Source organism: Muscardinus avellanarius (genome assembly GCF_963383645.1).
Source record: "Muscardinus avellanarius genome assembly, chromosome: 11".
Taxonomy (NCBI): Eukaryota; Metazoa; Chordata; class Mammalia; order Rodentia; family Gliridae; genus Muscardinus; species Muscardinus avellanarius.
This window is the reverse complement of record NC_137797.1, coordinates 27,357,567-27,378,900: the sequence shown is the minus strand read 5'-3', so window position 1 is coordinate 27,378,900 and position 21,334 is coordinate 27,357,567. Positions and strand designations below refer to the sequence as shown.

The window sequence follows — 21,334 nt, the reverse complement described above, 5'->3', positions numbered from 1 at the left end:
GCTTTCTACCTCCGGGCTATACTCCCAGACCTATTTTCTATTTTATTTGGAAACAGGGACTCACTATATTGCTGAAAGCCTCACTAAGTAGCTGAGGCTGGCTTCGAACCTGTGCAATCCTCTTGTCTCAGTCTCCCAAGTGCAGGGATTATAAGTGTGCGCCACCATGCCCGGCCGAGGCCAGTACACTTATAACAACAAAAAGCACTGAGTGGAGAAGCTCAGCTGGGCATGATGCTTGTATTCTAGCACTTGAGAGACTGAGACAGGAGGATCACAGGTGCAAGCCAGCCTCAACAATTTAGGGAGACCCTCAGAAACGTAGTAAGGCCCGCTACAACTTGCTGAGGGCCTGTTTAAAAAATAAAATAGGGTGAGCCGGGCGTGGTGGCGCACTCTTGTAATCCCCGTGCTTGGGAGTCTGAGACAGAAGGATCGCACAGGTTCAAAGCCAGCCTCAGCTGGCTTAAGAGACCCTGTTTCCAAATAAAATACAAAATAGGTCTGGGAGTGTGGCCCGGAGGTAGAAGGCCCCTGGGTTCCATCCCCAGTACCGCCAAAAAAAAAAAAAAAAAATAGGGCTGAGGGTCTATTCTGGCTGTAGAATGCCCCTGAGTTCAATCTCTAATACCCAAACAAACAAACAAAACAAAAAGGGCTGGAGTGCAGCTCAGAGGTAGAATGCCTCCAGGTTCAATCCCCAGTACTGCATGTGCGCGCGCGCGCGCACACACACACACACACACACACACACACGCAACAAAGCATGCATGCAAGCATCCTTCATAGATGCACTATGGACCACTTCTACCTCTGTCTTCTTTTGTTGTCAGGGTAACAGAGCAACTCATTGGCTATCAACCAAAACCTGAGCCAATCCTTGGTTGCCATAACTATACCATACTTTGTTTTTTGATAGCATAAAGACATCAGAGGAGAGGAAAAGAAGAAAAAAAAAGAATACAAATGATTTTAAAGTCCAATTATTTGTCTGATGCACAAGTTAGAAATCATCAGTACTGCAATATTTTTGAATCCTTTTATCTCTAGTTTTGTGTGACTGAAATTCACTTACCTTTTTAGTTTCAAACAAAGAAGTAATTACTAAAATGTAGTAACCCAAATCAGTGGAGTGGAATTTAATTTTTAAAGTGTACTATATCATTTTATCCCTAATTAAATCAAGCTTGTATCCACAGAGCTCTGAGTCAAAACACAAAGCTGTAGCTGACACAGGCAATAAATAGATGATTAATTCTTCTTCACTTTGAGACTAAAATTGTGTTATTTATCTAAAGAAAAACATAAATTCTATTTTTTCTCCCATCACTGTAGTTTAGTTAGAAGAATAGAAGGAAAGGTTAAGTTAAAAATAAATACCTCCAGCCAGGCATGATGGTGCACGCCTATAATCCCAGTACTTGGGAGGATTGCAGGTCAATGAGCAGCTTTAAGAATTTAACAAGACCTTTGGCAACTTAGTGAGACCCTCTTTCAAAATAAAATAGAGCTTGGGATCTAGTGTTGAGGTAAGCACCCCTGGGTTCAATCCCCAGTACGAAGAAGAAAAAAAAAAGTTCCCTAGCAAAATCAAATTCATTGAGACAGAAGGCAGAATGGTGGTTGCCTGGGGCTAAGGGAGGGGAAAGGGGCATCAAGGTTTCATCATCCCTCAGAGTAGCAAGATAAAAAGCGTTCTGGAGGAGCAGCTGTACAATAACATCGACATGTTTAACACCACTGGGTATGCTTTAAAAGTGGCAAACATAGCAAGTTTGTGTGACATCTATTTTATTGCTATTATTATTTTTCCAAGGCAAAAGCGTCCAGTGTGCAATAATCGATTTTTAGAATTAAAAATTACACAATCTTTGAGTGCTCAGTATTTGATCTGATTGACTCCTTCTTTGATGTAGAAGGGGTTCTACTTTATTTTATTTTAATTTATTTTTTGGTGGTACTGGGGTTCCTGGAAGCCCTTCTACCTCCGGGCTACACTCCCAGACCTATTTTACCTATTTTTACATTTTTATTTCGAAACAGGGTCTCCTAAGTCAGCACGTGCGGCTGGCTTCGAACCTGCGCGATCCTCCTGTCTCTGCCTCCCAAGTGCGGGGATTACAAGCATGCGCCACTGCGCCCGGTTTAGGGGTTCTATATTATTGCATTTTTGTTTGCAAGTTTTGTTTTCAATGAATGCAAATGATTATCAAAGCTTTATAAAAAGGAAAAAATAAAGTTCAACATTAGATGGTGGCAAATACCTCAAATTCTTTAACAACAGCAGCAAAACCAGGGTTTTTCTTGCATTGCTCATCCAGCAAAGCTATATTCTTATCAAATTCTTTGATATATGTAGAATACATTTTTAGATATGGTCCCTTCTTTACAAATATATCAGCAATTCTTTGTTGGTCTGTCCTATGGATAGAAGAGAGACACACAAAAACACCAGAGGAGCATTATTAATGTGTCCAAAATAGATCCAGTGACGAGCCAAGTCCTAGATCTAAGGCATCAGCTCATTTTTTTCCCTCTTCTTATAAGACATATCACCAGAGACCTACTCATCCTGCATTCCTCTGCGACTACCAATCCTGCCTGAACCCTGCCAGCTCTCTGAATGGTGTTTCTTTCTGCTTCTCTTCTTGTCTTCTTAATCCCATTCTTCAGTGCAAACACAGAGTCTAAAATATGTGCACTGTATCCTGTAACTTCTAATAGCCTTCTATTGCTCTTAGGATAATGAACTTTTTTATTTTATTTATTATTATTATTATTATTATTATTATTATTTTATTTTTTGCAGTAGTGGGGATTGAACCCGTGTCTTTGTGCATGCTGGGCAAGTGTTCTACCACTGCACGAAACCCTACACACAAACTCCTTACCTTGGGGTACAAATCAGAAATTGCTTCTGATATTTTTCTTGTCTATTTATCTGATCCTTCCCCCATTATAATTTCCAATAGTGGACATGTTCCATGAAAGCAAAAGCCTTGTCTTCTTTCGCTCATGGTGCAGGGGATGGCACCTGGGGCCTCGGGCATGATGGAGACGCACTCTACCACTGGGCTGCATCCCCAGCTTCACCTCGGCTATGTTGGGAACTGTGATGTGCTATGCATGCTTAGAGCACTGACTAGCACACAGTGGATACAAGAAACTTTGTTGAATATAAAAACAAAATACTTCAGCAATTCTTATTAAAAGCAAATGGGAAAATGTTATTTTAGGCCTTTTTGTTTTGCTTTGTTTTGTTTTTGTTTTTGCGATGATGGACAGAGAACCCAGGGACTTGTACCTGGTAGACAAGTACTCTACCACCGAGCTATAATCTAAGAGCATGTTTTGACTCAAAGACCCCTAGGAAAAAATATTTTAATAAAAATATTCAAGGGCTTTAAGAATTTTAGGCCAGTAATTAATAGACTTTTTCCCTAATTGTAGCTGTAGTTGTTCCTTTCATCAATTTAGTCTGGTTCTTAGGAATGCTTAGTATTTTAACACAGAACATCTACAGATGTAAACTTAAAAAAACTCTTAGTACAAGCAAAAAATGCAGTAAGAGAAGTAAAAAAATGTACTCAAACCTCAAAAAGCTGTGTAAATATGCATATATTTTAAAGCCAATGCAGATTAATTGCTAAGGTATATTTTCATAAAGAGAAAAATGACAAAGTATATGGAATAATTTTTATAATTATGCTATTTCTATTATGACCTTTAAAAGCTATTTTTAATTATTCCTTAGTACTTAAATGTGTTAATTTCACAATTACTCTATAGCCAAGTATTAACTGCTTATCTAGCATAGCATATTTTGCCAATATGCAAAGGCAAGATATTTCAAAAACAGGCAGAAGTATTTTCCTGTGTTATATATAAAGAAAACTTAGGAAGAAAACAGGAGTGTGCTCGCCATTCCTAGTACTTGGCAGGCTGTGAAAGGAAGATTGCAGGTTTGAGGTCAGATTTAGCAACTTAGCAAGACCCTCAGAAACTTGGTACCCTGTTTAAAATAACTAAAAATAGGAGAGCCATGCATGGTAGCACATGCCTGTAATCCCAGTACTTGGCAGGAAGAGGCAGGAGGAGCATAAGTTCAAGGACAGTCTCAGCAAATAGTGAGACTCTCATCACCCCAGTGAGACCGTTTCCAAATAAGAAATGAAATAAGGTGCTGGGCGTGGTGTCACACGCTTGTAATTCCAATGCTTGGGAAGCTGAGACAGGAGGATTGTACAGGTTCGAAGCCAGCCTCAGCTACTTAGTGAGGCTCTCAGCAACTTAGTGAGACCCTGTTTCCATATAAAATATAAAATAGGTCTGGGAGTATAGCCCAGAAGTAGAAAGTCCCTGAGTTCCACCCCCAAGTACCACAAAAAGAAAGGAAGGAAGGAAGGAAGGAAGGAAGGAAGGAAGGAAGGAAGGAAGGAAGGAAGAGGGCTGAGGGCATAGCTCAGAGGTAAAATGCCCCAGGATTTCAACCCCAGTGCCACCAAAAAAAATCTTGATGGTGATATGCTGGGGTTATAGCTCAGTAGAAGAGTATACTGTTTAGTATGTATAAGGCCCTGGGCTCAATCCCTAATATGCATGCACACACACTAATCTTAATTAGCAAAGGTCAGCTGTAGAAAGTAAAGTGAGGACCTTATTGCTACTGAGCAAGCACTAGCAAAGATTTTTTTACATGCTATGTATTAAGCTCAGTGTGCCAAGGCTATTAATTTGGCTATCCCAAATAATCTCATTTTCAGGTTACTGCCAAGAAAATTCAATATAGTAAGACAATTCGCCATAAGAACAATACATCTCTGTCACAGGTGGGTCACTTATGATTTCATCTAAAATTAAAAACTACCCAGGCATGGTGGCACACACTTGTAATCCCAGCATTCAGGAGGCTGAGACCGGAGGATCGCAGTTCACAGACAGCCTCAGCTACTTAGTGAGGCCCTGTGCAACTCAGTGAGACCCGGTTTCAAAATAAAGAATAAAAAAGAAATCGGGCAGGGGGTGTAGCTGGGAGGTCAAATGTCCCTGGGTTACATTCCCAGACCCGCAAAATAAATAAATAAATAAATAAATAAATAAAATAGTAAACTTTGGGAAAGCCTGAAACTCAGTCTATTTCTTTATTTTTTATTTTTATTTTTTTTTACCAGTTTAACATTCTTTCCTCCAGTTCCTTCAGGAGATCTCGGTTGAGCTCATACAGCTGAGGCAGGTAGTACAAGATCTGATTTAGGATCCGGTCCTCAATCACTGGTTTCCCCAGTTGCCTAGAAGCATGGGCTACCGCATCCCGGAAATCCTAGTACAGTCCAGAGGAGGAAAAACAAGATAGACACACATACAATGTGATAAAAAGCTTTGGTCCCAAATCACCCCGTTCCCTTAAATTATATAAACTTTAAAGCCGTACTTCCCATGTAGAATTATAAATTGAAAGTACCTACTTCCTCCTCCCCCACTCACCTGATAGGAGATTTCTGAAAACTCACAGAGGGGCTAGGGTAGATATCTGATTTTCAAACAGACCATGGTACCTCTCATAAACCTTCCGATTTGGTCTCCAACCTTAGCAATTAGACAAAGATGTTTGGAAATTGTATCCCAGCTCTAGACTTTCAAGGTGTTCCAGTGCTGTCCTATAAACGCAGGCCATTTATTTTTCAAATAAATGGAGATCAAATAAATGGATCTTCCCGGGAGATCCTAACTCATTTCATTCTGGATTTAGACGTCCCTCTTTCCATGTTCAGCAATTATTTCCCCTCAACTGGCGCACTGTAGGTGAGGCATGGGGACAGAGGCACCTGCTTGATACTCTGAATCTGGGGAGCCTTTGCTCCTGAAGGCCTGGTGGCCCTGGGCCAACCTAATTGTACTCACTGTTAAATAGGTGTAACAGTTTTGAGGCTTTAATTATACATTGCCCATAAAGCTTTCTGCAATGCATCTGGCACACAAAAATCAATAAAACGTTATAGCTCTGGACCTTAATTTCTTCCCTCCCTCTAGCCAACCTCTCAATAAATTCACTAGGATTTATACTTTTCACAAATTTTTTAAAAATTCACTTCATGGATTATTTTTCATCCTCTGCTCCCTATAAGAAATATTTATACATATTTTAATATAAGTCACCACCATCACCACACCCTAGTGCTTGCTCCACAAGACTTGGAAAGGGTGGGGTAGTTGATTAAGTATTTGCCTAGATTTTGTTGTCTCTCGAGGGTGGGCCCAAGATGTAAGTAAAACAATAGTGGAATCGGTACAGCAATCCAGAGGATTCCGAAACACGTATCTGTCCTAAGAAAGAGAAATTTAGAAGACTAAAGAAAAAGTCAGGGAAAAATGACTTTCACTAGGCTTTATCTTCCTTCATCTTTATTTCCAACTGTTTCCCCTTGAGGGATTCACTGGGCAAAACAACAACAAGAACAAAAAACCACCACCAACAAGATGAGCTTCCTCTCCTAGAGCCTTCAGCAGGACCCCAACATCTCTAACTTCTTCGGGACAAAACAAAAGCAAAGAACAAAACAAAAACTGCCTAGTCTAAAAGTACAATGCTGGGCATGGTGGCCCACCAAACTTGTAATTCCAGTCCTTGGGAAGCTGAGACAGGAAGATCACAAGTTGGAGGACAGACTCAGGAATAGGGAGATTCTCAGCAACCTACTGAGGCCCTGCTCGAAAAAGTCAAAATAAAGAAGGGCTGGGGGTATGGCTTAGGTGTAGAATGCACCTGGATGCAACCCCTCAGTACACACACACACACGCACGCACGCACGCACGACAAGAAAATATTTATTATCTAAAATACGGCTTTTCTTTTCCTTTTTGTAGTACTAGGATTGAACCCAGGATCTATGTTCATGGTAGGCAAAGACTCTACCACTGAGCTACACCCCTGCCCTCCAAAGTGTGGCTATTTTAGGTAAGCCATATCTTCTTCTGCTCAACAAATGCTAATAACCCTTCACTTAGGACTCAGTACTGGAATCGCCTTTATTGGCCTAATAGTCATATTTGCTCAAAGAAACTAAATACACCAATAACTAAAGAACGAACTTGTATAACTAATTGGTATAATAGAAAACAAGAATTTATAATTTGCATCAGCTCCAATCCAAAAAGCCACACAAAGCCTTTCCAGAAACCAAATGGATATTGGCCAAATTCCACCTCCCGACAGCTTGCTTCCATCACCACTCACATTTACTAAGAGAAAACAGAGCAGCTACTTAACACTTCTGCAAGTTAGTAGAGTGTCTGCTCTCAGGCAGAAGCGTAGAATACAAACAGCTTCCCAAACTGTGAATTTATTCAGAGCACAAGCTAAGCATCCCCAGTATTTTCTTTTTCTTTCACCAGCTTAGTGATTAATATAATTTAGATGCAGGAGTTTCTCCCTATGCAGAACAAGGAGGAGAAGTGATGACTGTATTTGTCCCTTGGTTTTGGGGTAACTCTTGTTTCCCAGTTGGAAGTCATTTCCTCAGCCACGACAGTGCAGTAGATGTGAGCTGCTAAGTCACTCAAGGACCCAGTCTGACCCAGCTTCTACCAGACTCTGCATTCCGTGTGTCTGCCACCTTTGCCAAAAAGGAAACTTGTTTACTTAAGACATATTTAACGGAGGCCAGCCAAACCCAAAGTAGGCTGACCGGCAAGATGGTCACCTCTGAATGGAGGGCCTCGTCATGGAACTTTGCTTTCTCCAGTACTAATAGATGTCTGTAGGCAGCTGAGAAAGAAATGATGTCCCATGATACTGTTTATAAAATTATGAGTAATGTGTCAGGATAAGATTGAAATTGAATATTTAAGAGAGCCAAAGAGCTGGGAGTGGTGGTGCACTTTTATAATCCCAGTATTTGGGAGGTGGAGACAGGAGGAACACAGGTTCAAAGCCAGCCTCAGAAACTTAGTGAGACTCTTTTATGATGTAAAAATAGAAAAGCTGAGCGTGGTGGCACATGCCTGTAATCCCAGCACTTGGGAGGCTGAGACAAGAGGACTGTGGTCTGCAGCCAGCCTCAGCTATTTAGTGAGGCCCTTTGTAACTCAGTGAGAACCTGTTTCAAAATAAAGAATAAAAAATAGGGCTGGGGGTGTAGCTTGGAGGTAGAATGCCCCTTTGTTCCATCCCCAGTGCTGCAAAAATAAAATAAAACCAAGTAGAATAGAATAGAATAGAATAGGATAGGATAGTCGCCGGGCATGATGGTACATGCTTGCAATCGCAGTACTTGGAAGGCTGAAACTGGAGGATTGCAGGTTCGTCAGCCTCAGCTACTTAGTGAGGCCCTCCACAACTTAATGAGACTCTGTTCCAAAATAAAGAATAAAATATAGGGCTGGGGGTGTAGCTCAGAGGTAGAATGCCTCTGGGTTCAATTCCCAGTACTACACACACACACACACACACACACACACACACACAACAAAATAAAATAGGTCTGGGGGTGTAGCTCAGAGGTAGAATGACCTTAAATTCAAATCCCTGTACCATACAAAAAAGAGCAGAAGAACACCATTTAATAAAGATTATAGGGATTTAGAGAGTATATATCTCTAAGAACAGAAAGTTACATATTGTGAGTTATTTTGTTTGTGTGGGGGGGGATGGGGGGTACCGGGGTTGAACCCAAGGGGAAGGGAGTTCTATCACTGAGCTACATTCCTAGCCCTTTATTTTTATTTTTATTTTTTTAAATTTTCATACAGAGTTCATAAAATTGCCTAGACTGGCCTCAAACTGGCAATCCTTCTGTCTCAGCCTTTGAAATACTGGGATTACAGGTGTGTGCCACCACACTCCACCAGGAAGCTATGTTGTATTCTAAGCAAAGGGGCTATTCTTGACTAAACTAGTCAGGCTCCTGGACCTTTTCTAAAGTCCGTTTGTGTACTTCTTATAAAATCCAGCTTCAGTAAAAGCCTCCACCCGGGGTTTCTGACCCTGGTCCTCATCCTCCACCTTCCCTGAGGCGATAGGTAATCACCTTGCCTATCTTCAGCAAGAATGCTGCAACTCAGCCTCGGCTAGGATCCCCCTTACTGCGGATGTCTCCTGCCAGTAACTTTCCACTCATTGGCTCTCACTTTGCTGCTGGGCTATGATTCCCACTTGCCCAAGCTGATTGGGGTTGAGCCCAGTTTTTCTTTCTGCCAGTGCAAAAATCCATTGCAGTGCTCCCTTTGCCTATAGTAATGGTACTGAATAAAGGCAGCTTTACCATGCTCGTGTGTGTGTGTGTGTGTGTGTGCGCGCGCGCGCGTGTGTGTGTGTGTGTGTGTGTGTGTCTTAGTGGGGACTGAACTCAGAGGCATAATACCTCCATACTACACCCCAGCCCAATTTTCTTTTTATTTTGAAATAAGGTCTTACTAGGTTGATGAGAGTCTGACTACTTGCTGAGGCTGTCCTCAAATCTGCAATTCACCTGTTTCAGCCTCCCAAGTACTGGGATTGCAAGCATGCGCCACCTTGCTCAGCTTTTACCATGCCATCGAATATTTTTTTCCTCACTGGGTTTTTATTGGTGCCTTTTTGAAAATAGAAAAAGGCACCCCTAGTCGGGGTGTGGTGGTGCCTGCTTGTCATCCCAGTACTTGGGAAACTCAAGATGGGGAGATTGCAGGTTCGCAGCCAGCATCAGCAACTTAGAGATGCCCCCACAACATATTGAGACCCTATTTCAAAATAAAAGGAATAAAATAATATGGAGGTAAAGCTCAGAAGTAGAATGCCCTGGGTTCTACCCCAGAAAGTAAATAATAATAAAAAATAAGTCTGGGGCCGGGCGTGGTGATGCACACTCATAATCCCTGCACTAGGGAGGCAGAGACAGGAGGATTGCGCAGGCTTAAAGCCAGCTGCGCTGGCTTAAGAGACCCTGTTTCCAAATTTAAAAAAGGTATAAAAATAGGTCTGGGAGTGTAGGCCGGAGGTAGAAGGGTTTCCAGGAACCCCAGTACCACCCAAAAAAAAAATTAAATAAGTCTGGGGGTGTAGCCTAAAGGTAGAATGCCCCTGGGTTCAAGTCCCAGTACCATAAATAAATAAATAAATAAATAAATAAATAAATAAATAAATAAATGAGAGGCAGGACACCCCTGCTTCCAGGCCAACACAACTCATGCCAAGGGCTCCACTTGCAATTTGAGGCCTCCGTGAGCACACCGAGCAGGGCTGGCCCCGTCCTGTTCCTTCCTCCTGGGCCACCGTCCCCTGGAAGCAATGCACTCAGACCCCAGGGCAGATGTAACTCATCACACCAGGACTCCACGCAGAACCTCAACTTCTCAGCTTGTCACCAACCTCAGCCTTTACCCAAACTGGTGCCACTGGAAGGAGGTAACATCCTTTTTATATTAAAATAAAAAAGGATGATTGCAACATATGTCTGTTGTCCTTTCTATAAATGTTAAAAGCCAGGGTAATTTGGGAAAGTGTGATGACAATTAAGAGCCAGAGGCAAAGTTATTTTGGACAGAAGAATCTAAATTTACCAATACCTCCTTGACTAAATCGGTGAAGATGCAAGACAGCAGGACTAGAACTTCAAACATTAGATTCAGAGTTTGTTTTCTCACTCTAAAAAAAGCTGAGTAATCACAAGAAAGTGCTTATGGCTGGGCATGGTGGCAGAGGCCTGTAGTACCAGTACTTGGGAGGCTGAGGCAGGAGGATATCTGGTGTGAGGCCAGCCTCAACAACTTAGACCCTGTTTCAAAATAAAATAGGGCTGAGAGTTTGGAGATAGAACACCCCTGAGTTCAATCCTAGTGCCCCTCCCTCTCCCACATACAAAAGAATAAATAAATTAAAATAAAAAGATAAAGGGCTTAGGAAGATAGCATGTGAAAAAGGCCAGCTATAGAGGTTATTTGTATCAACGACATACACTTCAGTCCTCAGATAAAACCGAACAAAGGCTCTGTATGCAAAACTGAACCACCTAGGCGTGATTTCTGGTCACATTAATCAAATGCTTGTTGAAGCTGAAATTTGAAGAGAGAGAAATGGGCCTCTGAATGCCGAAGCACATCAGTATATCTTACTAATGCCCCTAAAACATGTAAAGTGGAATCGGGGCAACTTGAAATGGATCTGTGCTTCCTCTACAGTATTCATATACCCGCCTTGCCAGCTCTGGTCACTTGAGGAAGACCTCTGCAAAAACCCACGCAAAAAGAGATCAAGACTGAATGAGGTGAGCAAGTGCAAAGCCGATGGCCGTGCACGGGGCCGGGCATCACGTCTCCAGAGCCAGGAAGGAGTGTGTGGCTTAATTACCAGCTGCCCCGAGTGGGATTCCTGACATCCAGGCATGACTTAAGCACTATCACAACAGGGAATGACAAAGACCTCGAGGACATATGGGTGACAGGGAGCTCAGCTCTGTAAGAACCACCCCCTATCAAGCCAAAGGAAAGCGGCCGTTAGGCCCCATGAGCTACGACGACTACGCAGAAATCAATGAGGAACTATGCAGTGGAAGTGGACGGGGCCGTCCCCACCTTAACAATCTGACTTTGTTTTTAAGATGAAGATATTTTACAAATGAAATTATTACTCTGTTCCTAAATGCGCAGACAACCTAGCGAGTGACGTCGCACAAAGGCATCGATGCAAAGCGCTATAAACCATGGCTGAAGCCAAGTCTTTATCTGAAGTCTCCAGTCCCCTTTAATACCATTAGTAAGTAACGACCGCAGAACATCCTAAATAACCCAGGTGTCTTTTCATGTTCCTCTGTAGAAAATGAAGACCTAGAATTTCTCTGGTTTCCTGGGCAACAGAAAGAATTCTGAAAGCAAGCTAAAATACCCAAATATATACTATATCCTAGATAGCATAGTCATGATTTTAAGAAACATGGTTTTTTGTGTGTATGTGTGGTGCTGGGAATTGAACCCAGGAGCACTCTACCTCTGCTCTATACCCCCGGGCTATTTTTATTTTATTTATTTATTTATTTATTTATTTATTTATTGGTGGTACTGGGAGTTCCAGGAAACCCTTCTACCTCCGGGCTACACTCCCAGACCTATTTTGTTTTTGGGAACAGGGTCTCTTACGCCAGCACGGCTGGCTTCGAACCTGCGCGATCCTCCTGTCTCCGCCTCCCAAGCGCGGGGATGACAAGCGTGCGCCACCACGCCCGGCTAGAGCACTCTTTTAATCTCAGTCCTTGGAAATCTGTAACAGGAGGATTGTAGGTTTAAAGCTAGCCTCAACAACTTAGCAAAACTCTATTTGGAAATAAAAATGGCTTCTTTCCTTCTCTTTATCTTCTGATTCAGAAGTTTATTTCCAAGCGACCAGGGACTTAGGACTCTTAAATGATGTCATGTGATCACTTACATCATCCCGTCTCTTTCAATTAGATCCATGGCTTTTTATTTAATGTTTCCTACATACCTTGCAGTCACTGGTTACACAGATTATTAATACTAATCCTCGTAACAACCCTCTCAAATAGTCGTTATTTTTATTTTATTTTATTTTTTGCAATACTGGGAATGAAACCCAGGGGCATTCTACCTCTGAGCTATACCCCAGCCCAATTTTTTATTCTTTATTTTGAAACAGGGTCTCACTGAGTTGCAAAGGGCCTCACTAAGTAGCTGAGGCTGACTGCAAACCATGATGCTCCTGTCTCAGCCTCCCGAATGCTAGATGAAGAAAATAAGCTAGCAGTCATAAGTCACTCTCTACTAAATGCCAGAGCCAAGCTTTGAAATCTGGTTCTAGGCTTAGCAGTTTGTAGAAACAGATTAAACATTTTTTTTTTTTTTTTTGAGCAAGGTATGATGGTGCATGCCAGTAATCCTGTTATTTGGGAGGCTGAGACAGGAGGATCGAAGGTTTTCAGTCAGCCTCAACAATTTATAGTGAGGTCCTCTGCAAGTTAGTGAGACCCTGTTTTAAAATAAAAAACAGCTTGCCAGGCGTGGTGGCGCACACTTATAATCCCCGCACTTGGGAGGCGGAGACAGGAGGATCGCACAGGTTCGAAGCCAGCCTCAGCTACTTAGTGAGGCTCTCAGCAACTTAGTGAGACCCTGTTTCCAAATGAAGTATAAAATAGGTCTGGGAGTATAGCCCGGAGGTAGAAAGCCCCTGGGTTCCATCCCCAGTACCACCAAATAAATAAATAAATAAATAAAAGAGTGCTCTACCATACCTAGCTTCAAATATATTTATTCAAAGGAATAATGCCCGGGCGTGGTGGCGCACACTTGCAATCCCAGCATTTGGGAGGCTGAGACATGAGGATCATGGTTTGCGAACAGTCTCAGCTACTTCATGAGGCCCTCTGCGACTTAATGAGACCCTGTTTCAAAATAAAGAATAAAAAACAGGGCAGGGGGTGTAGCTCGGAGGTCAACTGCCCCTGGGTTCCATCCCCAGACCCCCCTCCTAAAAAAAAAAGGAAAAATGAAGCCAGAGGCGGTGGTACACACCTGCAATCCCAGCAGTTCAGGAGACTGAGGCAGGAGGATTGCAACTTCCAGGCTAGCCTGGGCAATTTAGAGAGACTCTGTTTCAAAATAAGAAAAAAGTCTAACAATATAGATCAGTCGTAGAGGTTTTATCTAGCATGGCCAAGGCCCTGGGTTAAATTCCCAGTGTCACAAAAGTGGTGGTGGGGGATAATTATACTCTCACAAAGACAAAATGGGCAAATATTTTGTAAACTTTCTTTCTTAGCAATTATGTTTATTTAGGATGCTAATAATTATACCACATAGGCTAATTTCCACTTCAGTTTCTATTTTCATTGTTTACTTAACTCCTTTCTTTCATTAAGTCTTCCTATCTTACCAAAATATAACTGAAATAAAGTAAAATCATATCAACTGCAAATACATACTAAAACTTGTAAAAACCTGCAAGTACAAAGGGATGACTGAGAAAAAATGAGCATGTGGTCAGACACATATCATAATTGTTTTCCAACAGGTCTATTCAAGTTGACAATCGGAAAATAGAACTCTAAAAGGTTACTTGTAAAAGTGTTAGTCCAAGTGCCTGTTCCTGGGAGCTTTTCAGCCATGAAAAAAAGTTGTGAACAGTGGTAAGATATTCTTTATATGTTGATAGTGCAAAATTCTACTAATAGCAGATTTCTTCTTCAAATGCCCAAGAAGATACATTATCATTTTAAAACCTCTATTATGAGGGTTGGGGATGTAGCTCGGTGGTAGAGTGCATGCTTACCATGCATAAAGACAAGGAAGGAAAGAAGGAAAGAAGAAAGGGAGGGAGTGAGGGGAGAGGGAAGAGGAAGGGAGAGTATGAAGACAGAAATTAAGTCTTTGGAGATACAAATCTTTTTTTTTTTTTTTTTTTTTTGCGGGTCTGGGGATGGAACCCAGGGGCATTCTACCTCTGAGCTACACCCCCTGCCCTATTTTTCATTCTTTATTTTGAAACCGGGTCTCACTGAGTTGCAGAGGGCCTCACTAAGTAGCTGAGGCTGTCTGCGAACCTCGATTCTCAGGTCTCAGCCTCCCGAATGCTGGGATTACATTTGCCACCACGCCCGGCTGGAGATACAAATCTAAAGGCTCTACTTTTAAAAACTCATCTGGGTATATCTGCATTTACATGATATATATATATATATATATATATATATATATATATTTTATAAAATGTCTATATTCATATACATGTGTGAACTAAAATCACAGTCAAGTATTAGAAAGCATATGCATGTGATTTGTTTAAGTTGGTTATGCTGAAAACTTCTGGGTGGGGGTAGGAAAGGGACAGAAGGGAATAGTGTTAGACTTGAAGACAATATTAGCGGATACTTACAATATGCAAAAGTTTTAAAACATCCACGAACCTGCAAAAAACAGCAAGAAAAAAATGTTTGAAACGAGCCAATAGAAGGGAAACAGTCAAGTCGGGCGTGGTGACACATGCTTGTAATTCCAGGATTTGGGAGGCTGAGACAGGAGGACTCCGCAGGTTCGAAGCCAGCCTCACCTACTTAGTGAGACCCTTTGCGACTCAGTGAGACCCTGTTTCAAAATAAAGAATTAAAAATATAGAGCTGAGGGTGTCGCTTGGAGGTAGAATGCCCCTGGGTTCCATCCCGAGTACTGCAGAAAAAAAAGAAGGAGGAGGAGAAGGAGGAAGAGGAGGAGGAAGAGGAGGAGGAGGAGGAGGAGGAGGAGGAGGAGAGTCTTCTGAATTGTAAACTAGATACCTACACTTTCTCTGAGCTCATGATCTCCTTGGCAATATGGTGAACTTTACTTTTCATCCCCATATCTTCATCCTGTGGATGAGAGCGCGTTAAGAAAGCATGAACTCATAAAAGGATGATGGACATCAGCTATTAGCTAGTCAGACAGGAATCTTAGATCTGCTCTTTATAAGCTTCCTATTAACACACAATTTGCACTAACACCTCAAAGGCAAACGTGGAGAATTAAGTAAGAGACACAGCACAATACAGAATTATCTGGGAGCAGTGAGTAACGGACTGATGGGCTTCTTTGGGTAACCCCAGATGTTGGTGTAGCACCAGTCATCAAGGGTTCAAAATGGAAAGGTTACATCCTACGTGGGAAATGATCTCTACAGGTACCACACAAGCATGAGTCCTTCAGGTGCACAGAAATAACTGAAGAAATATTAGTGACTATCCAGTAGGAATATATAGAAGAACTCTGTCCTAATTAAAGTCCTTTTGAGACTATTTAAATACAGTCTCAACAGGGTCCTTCTTCATAAGCCATACAAAACACATGTCAACACTGTAGACAGTCTCTCCCTCTCTCCAGTGACACTGGAGGTTAAACTTAGGAGTTCCTGCCGGGCGTGGTGGCGCAGGCTTGTAATCCCGCACTTGGGAGGCGGAGACAGGAGGATCGTGCAGGTTCGAGGCCAGCCGCACTGGTTTAGGAGACCCTGTTTCCAAATAAAAATATAAAATAGGTCTGGGAGTGTAGCCCGGAGGTAAAAGGGGCTTCCAAGAACCCCAGTACCACTGAAAAAAAAAAAAAAAAAAAAAACCTTAGGGGTTCTACCTCCCTGCTATACCCCAGCCCTATTTTATTTTTACTTTGAAACAGGGTCTCGCTGATTTATCATATGTTGGCCTCAAACCTGCCATCCTCCTGCCTCAGTCTCTTAAGTGATAGTTACAGGGCCATGAGTTTCCCTCCGATCATGCCTTCCAAAAGATTTCATTGAGAGGACAAAGATGGGGTGGGCGTGCAAAGGCTTTACTGGGTAGGTTCCACGAGGGTCGCGGGGTGGAGCAAAGGAGAGAAGGGCTCACCTGGAACGCGTGGGTCTCTTATACCGTCCAGAAATTCTACCCCTTTTTATGCATAGTAATTTGGGGAGCGATTTCTTGTTGGATTTCCTGCCTTGGCTTGGTGCGAGCGCACGATTGCGTCATGTGAGAAATCTAAACCTGCAATGGAATAGGCGGGAAGCCTCTGTCTGACCACCGTGGTCAGGACAATTCCTGTATTTCCTTTGGGAAGGCTGCTTCTGCCCTTTTCTGTGCCCGGCTTATTAGCTACCTAATGTTATGTATGCCATTGCGCCTGTCTGCCACAGGCTCTCTTAATTTCCATAAAACCCCTTTTGGATATATGTTCTTAGAATCAAGGCAGTTTTATTCTAAAAAAGCTGAAATGAATTCTCTCTCTTTTTTTTTTATTGAGACAAAGTCTCTTTTTTAGTGTGTGTGGGTCTGGGGATGGAACCCAGGGGCATTCGACTTCCGAGCTACACCCCCTGCCCTATTTTTTATTCTTTATTTTGAAATCGGGTCTCACTGAGTTGCGGAGGGCCTCACTAAGTAGCTGAAGCTGTCCGCGAACCGCGATCCTCCGGTCTCAGCCTCCCGAATGCTGGGATTACAAGCGTGAGCCACCACGCCCGGCTAAGACAAAGTCTCTTCATGTGTCCTAGGCTGGTCTTGAACTTCTGGGCTCAAACAATTCTTTTTTTTTTTTTTTTTTCAGTGTTGGGGATGGAACCCAGGGGCATTCAACCTCCGAACTATTCCCCATGCCCTATTTTTTATTCTTCATTTTGAAACAGGGTCTCATTAAGTTGCGGAGGGCCTCACTAAGTAGCTGAGGCTGTCCACGAACTGTGATCCTCCAGTCTCAGCCTTCCAAATGCTGGGATTACAAGCATGCACCACCATTGCCCGGCCTAGGTTCAAACAATTCTGTGCCTCAGCCTCCTGAGTAGCTGGGACTACCAGTGGGAGCACGGGTCATCTTGCTGACTGAAATGATTTTTTCTTTTCTTTTTTTTTTTTTTTTAAACTGTGTAATTCTTGGTATATAAGTTAAATGCTCTAGCAGGACCAAAAAAAGCTACATGTTTTTAAAAAATAATAATTCAGATGACTCAGAAATAGATCTCAGCATACAGATGTGTTTGTTTTATTCAGTTAAACGCTGACAGAACTAGCTTTGGTTCCAGAGGAATCAAGAAAAGGAGAGGAGTTTCTCTCCACTTTTACTCCTGTAAAAGATCTGAACATTCAGTTCTTCGGTAACAGGCAAAAAAGAATGAATAAGGAACAAGGAATTAGAACATTTCAGAAAGTATACCTAAGTTGGAAATTATGACGGTTAGATTTCTACCACCAGACAAAATATCTGAGATACACAACTTACAATGAAGATGGGCGTGGTGGCCCACACCTGCAACCCCAGTACTTGGGAGGCTGAGATGGGAGGATTCCAGGTTCCAGACCAGCCTCAGTAATTTATAGCAAGACTCTCAGCTATCTAGCAAGAAACCGTTTCATGACACAATAAAAAGTGCTGGGGGTGTAGCTCCTGGGTTCAGGAGGTAGAACGCCCCTGGGTTCAATCCCCAGTAACAAATCTGATTAAAATAAATAATAAAAAAAATAAAACGAGAAAATTTTTAGTTTGGCTCCTGGCCTCAGAGGTTTCCATCCATGGCCGCTTGTGTTGCTCTGGGCCCGTGGCAGCACAGTACGTCGCTGCAGAGTTGCTGCCGCACCTCACGGCAGCCAGGAAGCATAGAGGAAGACAGAAGGGGCGGGGTCCCAATTTCCCCCCCTTCAAGGGGCGTGCGCCCCTCCCCGTGACCTAACTTCCTTCCTCTAGGTCCAGCTCTAAAGGTTCTTCCACTGCCCACAACACCACAGCCAGGAGCCCAGCCTTCAACGCAGGGGCCCCTGGGGGCACTTTAGATCCAAACCGTAGCGTCGTCCCTCAACATTGCCACCCTGTGTAGCAGAAGGCTCTGTGGTTTACTTGGGTATATATATGCCCCACTACAATCCAGGCTCTCCATTGCCATGAGAAGAATATTCCTAAAATGCAGCTATGACCCTGTTAGTTCTCAGGCTGAACCACATTAGCAGCTCCCTACCACGTGCGGGTAACAGGGACTAGAGTTCCCTTGCCATGTGCGCAGGGCATTTCCCAGTGCCTGCTCTGTCTTCCCCTCCACACTGCGTAGCCAGCCGCAGCCGCGCGGATCACCTTGTGTGATCCACGTGTGTTCCGCCCTGTCTGTCTACCTTTCATGTGTGCCTACCTCTCCCTTGGTTTTGGCATCCCTCTGGGTCAAGGTGATCCAAAACGTCTGCCTGTCATGTTCTAACCCTTTCTGAGGGCTGCCTTGATCTTCTCTTTCCACCACCCCCAAAGGAAAAGCACACTTGCTTATTCATGTAGTCCTTATAGGACCTCACTCAGTGAATTGTGTTTATTGGCTGAAATGTCCTCATTCCCTCTGGTCTATGACCTTGTTCACTTTTGTGTCCTTCTGCACACAGCGCAATGCCCAATCCACTGTGCAGTTAATGTTCACAAATAATGCTACAGGTTGGCTGTGGCCACCTCAGAATCTAGGAACCAGGGAACAATTCTTTGAATATGTGTTGCAAACATGAATATGCCAATTCAAATGAGCTAAAAAATGTTGTCACAGCAAAGAGTAGCAGGAGCTGGGTGTAGAGGTACACACCAGCGATGCCAGTATTTGGGAGGCTGAGACAGGAGGATTATAGGTTCATGGACAGCCTCAGAAACTTAGTGAGATTCTAAGCAAGTTAGTGAGACCCTGTATCAAAATTAAAAATAAAATGGGCTTTTTGCAGACAGCCTCAGCTATTTAGTGAGGCCCTCCACAACTTAGTGAGACCCTATTTCAAAATAAAGAATAAAAAATAGGGCAGGGGGTGTAACTCAGAGGTCGAATGGCCCTGGTTTCCATCCCCAGACCCATAAAAAAAGAGGGCTTCTTTTCAAAATATTATTATTATTATTATTATTATTATTATTATTATTATTATTTTGTGGTACTGGGGATTGAACCCGGGGGCATTCTACCTCTGAGTTATGTGACGGGCCCCGCCCATCAGCCAGTAAGTCCGAGAGCTAAGATGGCGCTGAGCGGAAATCTTCCCCAGAGCACTTAGGTGGTAAACAGCTTTCAGGAAGTGACGACAAGAGCATGAGATACACGGGAACACCGCATGCCATAGGGCAACAGCCAATGGACTGGCTGTTGCCATGAGTTGTGCACGTGAACAGTCTGCTGATTGGCTGTTGGGCTCTATATAAGGGGAAGATTTCTGGGGGGAAAAGAGAGAGAAGAGAAGATTTACGGGAAGAAGATTTGCGGGAACTGTACAAGAACCTGGGGTAATAAAACTGCTTGAGGAAGATCGTGTAAGAGTCGTCACTGCGCGCGACAAGTGGTTGGCCCGTACGGGGACCTTCGCTTTGATCAGAACCTCGGCAGTCCAGGGCAGCCGGCTGGTAAGTACTCCTTGACTCCGAAAAGGGAGGAGGAGGCTCCGTTTACGGAGGGTTATTTTCCCCGATCAAAGGGGGCTCCATTAAGGAGGATATTTAGTAAATAAGGCTCGCGGATAAGCGAGGCTCGCGGAAAAGCGAGGAACAGCGCTGTATTTTCCCCGATCAAAGGGGGCTCCATTAAGGAGGATATTTTTTAGTGTAAGTAAGTTAGAGAATCGGGCTGGTCCTGATTCGACAAGATGGGAAATAGTCCATCTCACCCATTGCATAAAGCATTGAAAGCTTTGTTGAAAAGTAGAGGCCTAAAGCTTAGGGACAAGACAATACAAGATTTTCTCGAACAAATAGATAGGGTAGCGCCATGGTTTACAGTATCAGGGAATCTTTCTTTAGCAAGCTGGGATAAATTGGGAAGAGACGTAGAACGCGCCGAAGAACAAGGTATTGTCACAGGAGGGACTCGGCCGCTTTGTCGGCTGATTCGTGCCTGTTTGGAAGAAAGGCGCTTTAGAAGATTTGTGCAGGAGGGCCAGGCAGCTTTAGACGGTGTAAAAGAGGAACGTTCAACTTCCTCTAAAGTGGCCAGTGAGGAGGATTCAGAGTCAGAGGGGGAAGATGACTCTGAGGAGGAATTAGAGGCCATTGGTAAACAAGTGAAAGCTTTTGAACTGATTAAAGAGGAAATTTCGCCTCCTCCGTATAACCCTTCTGCGCCCAGAGCAGGAGAAGGTGTCTCTTTTAGTAGTCAGATGTGGAGAGATGCGGGAATTTTTTTAGCAAATCAAGCTTTCCCAGTTTTCCAGCTGCAGGAGGGGGGAAATCGTTATCATGAGCCTTTGGACTTTAAAACAGTTAAGCATCTCGCAGAGTCAGTTCGCACATATGGGTCGTCAGCTGCTTTCACTATAGCAATAATAGAGAGTTTACATCGCTATGCCATGACCCCAGGAGACTGGCAAAATTTGGTTAGGGCCACCTTAAATCCTGGCCAATATTTGGATTGGAAAGCTTATTATATAGAATATGCCACTGAACAAGCTGCACGTAATCGAGCAGCAGGAAATTCAGCCTGGGATATAGACATGCTGATGGGCCAAGGACGATTTGCTAATCAACAGCTTGGGTATCCACAACAGGTGTATGAACAAATCAACAGACTCGCTACCCAGGCCTGGAAGGCCCTCCCTAACAAAGGAGAGGTATCTGGTAACCTTACAAAGATTACTCAAGGATTGACTGAACCCTTTTCAGACTTCGTTGCCCGTCTAGTAGAGGCTGCGGGAAGAATTTTTGGGGATTCTGACGCGGCCATGCCGCTCATTAAACAATTGGTCTATGAGCAATGCACTAAAGAATGCAGACAGGCCATCACTCCTTACAAACATAAAGGCCTAGAGGTGTGGATGAAGGTGTGCAGGGAACTCGGAGGACCCTTAACCAATTCAGGACTTGCTGCAGCCATTATACAGGCCTCCGGACAACAAAGTAAGAATAGTACCAAAAATGG

At 43.2% G+C, this 21,334-nt stretch overlaps 1 protein-coding gene across 1 annotated transcript in view; it reads right to left on the bottom strand.

Moving 5' to 3' along the window:
- The window catches only part of FGD6 (FYVE, RhoGEF and PH domain containing 6), a gene marked incomplete at both ends in the record, with an annotated part of 122,759 nt that overhangs the window by 44,298 nt on the left and 57,127 nt on the right, over positions 1-21,334 (bottom strand). The window contains 4 exons of the mRNA XM_080704818.1: positions 2,265-2,421; positions 5,169-5,320; positions 14,858-14,888; positions 15,259-15,326. Coding sequence (XP_080560944.1) covers positions 2,265-2,421; positions 5,169-5,320; positions 14,858-14,888; positions 15,259-15,326 — 408 coding nt within the window. The remainder of the gene's footprint in view (positions 1-2,264; positions 2,422-5,168; positions 5,321-14,857; positions 14,889-15,258; positions 15,327-21,334) is intronic.